Source organism: Prunus dulcis, chromosome 2, assembly GCF_902201215.1.
Source record: "Prunus dulcis chromosome 2, ALMONDv2, whole genome shotgun sequence".
Classification (NCBI taxonomy): domain Eukaryota; kingdom Viridiplantae; phylum Streptophyta; class Magnoliopsida; order Rosales; family Rosaceae; genus Prunus; species Prunus dulcis.
In genome coordinates, this window is record NC_047651.1 from 19,370,780 (window position 1) to 19,375,929 (window position 5,150).

At 41.3% G+C, this 5,150-nt stretch overlaps 1 protein-coding gene across 1 annotated transcript; it reads left to right on the top strand.

Annotated features, from left to right (window-relative positions):
* Positions 1-3,765: 3,765 nt before the first annotated feature.
* On the top strand, positions 3,766-4,488 carry LOC117618325. Its single transcript, XM_034347916.1, has one exon. The coding sequence runs from the start codon at positions 3,766-3,768 to the stop codon at positions 4,486-4,488; it is 723 nt and encodes a 240-aa protein (XP_034203807.1).
* Positions 4,489-5,150: the final 662 nt, after the last annotated feature.

Consider the following 5,150-nt stretch of genomic DNA (forward strand, 5'->3'; position numbering starts at 1 on the left):
ACTTTTTGATCGAGAAAGAATTTGNAAATTTCGTTTGCGCCATTGCGTTGAGCACGGCGAAACGAGTCCGTAGACACAGAGTAGACTCGAATCGGAGTTGTAACGAAGAAGATACAAACAAAATACCGCGAAGGGCAAAATGGTAATTTGGTCAAAAAGTCAGATTTTTATCTCTTCCTTCCTTCTCTCTCCTCATTTCTCTCTCCTCTCTCTCTCTCCTCCCGACCCCGCGCCACAGCCCGACCTCTGCTCGCTTTTGGCGTCGGCTCGGCCACCACAGGCCGAGCTGATCTCCGCCGTGGGTGCTGTTGGAACCGCCACTCACTCCCCGATCTTCCCCGACCCGCCACCGACCTGGGGACGCCGGAAACTGGCCGGAAATAGCCATTGTTGCCAGATTTCCAGTTTGCACTTTGAGCTCGCTTTTCTCCTTCAATTCTCCACCAAATCGATCGAGTAAGGTATGGTTTCTCAGCTATTTTTCGTGTTCTAGCTGATGGATGTATGAGTTTCGATCGATTTTAGCTCTAGAGTGTTTGATTTTAGACTTGAAGTTTGGCCGAAACTTTGGCCACTGTGATCTACTGTTTCTGGTCACTTTTTGGGTTATATCCAAACAAAAGTGACTCCAAATGGACTGTTTTACCTAGGATATGAGTTTGGAGTCTTGGTTTCGAGATTTTTTGACCACCCGAAATCGCATAGGACACCCAAATCTGCCCGCGTTTGAGGCAGCGCGTGGGCGAGGGTGGTGAAGTAATTCTGTGTAGTTTTGTGACCCTCGTGTCGTCACGAGCGTGTAGGATTTCTCGGATCTCGATTCGGAGTCCGTTTGAGCCCCGAACGAATTTTTCATATCGCGCGATCCTTGGGTGCAGTGTCGTCAAATCTTTGGATCACGCTGAATTTTGGATATGTCGGTCTACATGATTTCAGGATCGTGTAGGATTCGACGGATTGCGAATCGGAGTCCAGGATACTCCGAAATCGCAAACCCTGGGGCTAGGGTTTGGATTTTAAGCAATAACACGATCTTGACCAAACTTGCGGAACATGGTTCCTTCTCTATTAGGAACCTTCAGAGAAGCCCAGATTGGCCATTGGAGACCGTGGACCCACGGGGTCCCGGATTGGCCAGTCTGGTGGTTTATCGCTTAGTCAAGCGTCGAGTCTTCCAAAACTGATCTAAGAGTCTGAAAGGCTAATGTGGGCATAGGGGTAACTTGAAACGAGTGCACGTATTTCTAGGAGCTGGGGGCAGGGTGTTTGATTTAAATTCTTTTTATTCAGCAGTTTATTGATTTATTATTCATGGATAATCAGGCACCAGAGGTCCAGTCGACCCGCAGGAAAGANCTTCGAAGGGTCCAATTAGCTCGGACCATCAGTGAGTGGACTTTCTTTCATAAACGAGTTATATAGATGATTTCTATAAATACTATTTCATAAGTGATTTTATATTGATTTTATATAAGTAAGTTTTTATAAATAAGTTTATCTGAATAAATTTCAATATTTGATCTTGAATAAGATTTATGAACTGTTTATTTCAAGCGTGATTTGTGCTGTAAAAATGCTTGATTTACGTGTTGTTTAGTTTCTGAAGTTCCAGTAATATAAAAAGCAGAGTTTGAGAACTCTATCAGAGGAGATAGCAGTTAAATTTCAGTTTCACAAAAAGGCAGTGAGTTACTAGATCTTTTCTAAAAATAGTTTATTTTAGAACCACCATGTACCCACCCTTTATTTGGTGATTACCCAGAGTTGGACCGATGTCTCCGTACATCCAGTCCGATTTCAGTTACGTCAGTGCACTTGACTTTGCCTCACGAGTTACGGGGACGCTCGGACCGTGAGTGCCAGAATTTGCGGCTCGGCAGACTTGGTGTCCTGAGACCTGCCAGGATTTGCGGCTCGGCTGACTCTGTGTCCCCGAGACCANCCAGGATTGCGGATCAGGCTGACTGCGGTCCCCTGCATCCTGCCAGAGCTGCTNGAGTTGACTAGGTGTCATCGAGACCTGCCGGCGGATNAGGCTGATCATAGTCCCCTGATTTCGCCAGTTTGCGGCTCGGGTAGCCTGCGTGACGCCCGANACCTGCCAGGGGAATTGACGGATATGACAGGGGTACAAATAGGTGGTATTTTCAAAGGATTTTGAGTTTTCTTTTATTCAATTATGAATTTCAGTTATTTTATACCAGTCTCTTTGATATTCGCGCATTTATATCCTTATATATTTGTTCAGTTATACGAGTATATTCGTCAATACGCTTTACATGCTTATTTGAATACCTTGTTTTGAAATAGAGACAAACTAGCGATTTATATCCTTACTTATTTTTAAATGGGGGTTGTTATGATTATAAAATTGTTTCCAAGAACCTTATTTTTGTCCACTCACATTTTCAACCTGTTTTTCTCCCCCAGGCCGTAGAAGTGCGCAGGATCCACCACCGGGCCATCCTTAGCTTCCACGCCACCAAGTAAGGTAGAGTTTTGTGGAAAAAAAAAAATCCTTGAAACCCTGTGAACTTTAGAAATTGCTCTGATATCTAGTTTTAGTGGAAAACTGAAGCTGGCAAATATTTGGTTATCCTATTCTGGCAGTTGGTGTGGATATATATGATTGTTTGACAGGTGGAAAAATTTGGGTTTGGTCAAAATACAAGGGAGACTCTGCCGAATTTTCGGCAGAAGTCTAAGGGAAATTTTAAAAAGCTTTTGAAACGAGAAGGGTAAAAAGGTCATTTGTGCCCGACATTCGCAGGTGTCGGACACGCACAGGACTTGGCTCGAATTCCAAAGCGAAAATTGGATCGGGTCCTGTCAGGTTAGACACTTTCAAAATGGCTTCCCTCGATTTTTGTCTGATTTTGAAACCCGAAGCACCATTGTAGCTCCACAATACTGACACCTCTTTGTTTGAGTGGGAGATGAAGACGAAGACATGTTGAATCTTCTCAGTTGTACCTCTTCTCACTCAGATCTTCTCACTGAAACCTCTTCGGACTCATACCTTCTCACTCATAGTTCTCAGTCATACCCCTTCCTCATAACCCTAAACTTCTCACTCAGCTCTCTCTCATCTCTGCCCAAATCGAATTATATCCTTCTTTTCTGTGTGTGGGTGGGTTGGTCACGATCTGGACACCTGTACCGTCAGAATTGTGACATCTTTTACCCCAAAAACCAATATAACCTACTTCACTACAAAATATTAATCTGAAAATTGAGGGGACACTGCTTGAAATTTATTATTTTATTTATATTTCATTAAGGCAACTAGTTGGATAAGAATCCATCATTATTGGTTCCATTTTAATAACATTACTAGGGGTAGTTGGGTGTGGGAAAATGAAAAAGTATATGATGGGACCTTCTGTCACTAGTCAGTAATCCATCACATTTGTATCAATGAATTTGATAGCGGGAAAATCCCAAAAATGGCTATGCAAATAGGTTATTAATTGACTTTTTGACTGTCTGACTCTCTATGCAATGTTATGACGTTTTCCCTTCTTTTGTCTTCAGTTTTAGGGTGTTGGGTTCAGTTTCTTTAAAAACGGTCAACTTGGAAAAACCCCAACTGGAAACACCTTTTCAAAACACTATAAACAGAGGCTAAAACAAAACCAAAACCCCATATATTCTCATTTCTCCCCTCTTCCACTCCTCAAATCGTTCCATTCCAAAAACATTTCAATGAATTCGAAACATTTCACTACACTCGGAGGAAAGAGAAGGAAGCATCTCCATTTGGATATGCCCCAAGCCTTCATCCCGGAGTTAGCTTGGTTTAAAGTGATGTTATACGTGGCAACCCAATCATCGGAAGATCTCTTCCGTATGGCATCTGTGTGCCCATTGTTCCATACTTTGGCAAACAGTCCACAAGTGTGGAACACCATTTCAATGGCAAAGTACCCAGACCATCCTAGCTGGTACCATGCCAATCCTGCGGTCCAGCATTTCTTGCAACAATGCAGGGCTTGCGATAACCCTGAGTCGATATTTAGAGAAGCATTCGAAGTTTTTTTCAGGCAGGGTAACGTGGAAGCGTTGTATGGGATGCGCATTGCAGCCACGGCAGGCCATATGGAAGCGGCATATCTAGTTGGACTACTTGGTATGTCCGGAATTGGTCAGTCAAAAGAGGATGCATTACAATTCTTGTGTTCTTTGAATCAACGTAACAACATTGATATGAAAGGAACCAGGGATGCTTTGACACGAAGATTAAGCCGACCAATAGTTGCAAGACATATCCTAGATATGTTTGACTATGGGAAGATTAAGTTCAATCACTGTAGCGCTTGTAACAACAATGAATGGTATTTTGTTATTCAAGGCTGGCCTAGTGAAGAAAAGATAAATCCTGCCTTCTGGACTTGTTGCAATCGATGCAAATGGCACCGTGAGAGTATTTTTTGGTTCAAGGTGATGCGTGTGTATGTTGTGCCAGGGAATCCATACCCTTATAATTAGTTGTAGTATGTTTTTACGGTTTTTATGCATTGTGGACTTGCTTCTCTTCAGTTCTAGGTTGGCTGGCTACGTTGTACAAATGTTGTTTAAATGTTGGGTTTTAATCTATTTTGTCTGGTGTTTGTGCTGTCATAAACCGTTTTATATATAAATGTATAATATATATTATATAGCGGAATTATTACTGACATCATAGACGGCTAGGAATGACATTTTACTGACACAGATATTTTGCACAACTGCAATCTTCATATTTGGTAAACGAAAAGTCATGCATGGAGTAAATAGGTGTCTTTTCACCAGTGCTTGGGAATGACATTTTCCCACTTAGCATATCCCAAATGATTTGGTTACACGTTTCTTAAGCAAAACTTGAACAGTGAATGACGTTGAATAATTTTTTCCTGATGTTGTAGAATGGATGACTTGTATATTTCCATTTTATTTTTCAAAACATCCCTTCAACCTAAAAAATAAAAAAATTAACAAATTGAAGAAGAGAGAAACCGATTAGCACCAGAAATGGCCTATTCGCACGGAAAATAAAAATTAATAAAAAAGTTGGAGTAAATATAATTAACAAATGGACAGCCTAAAAAGTAATATAATAATAATAAAAATAATTTAGGATAAATAATAATAAAATACTAATGTAGCATAAC

Excerpts from the sequence above, each read along its gene's own strand:
- LOC117618325 (XM_034347916.1), top strand. The coding sequence starts at position 3,766 with ATGCCCCAAGCCTTCATCCCGGAGTTAGCTTGGTTTAAAGTGATGTTA.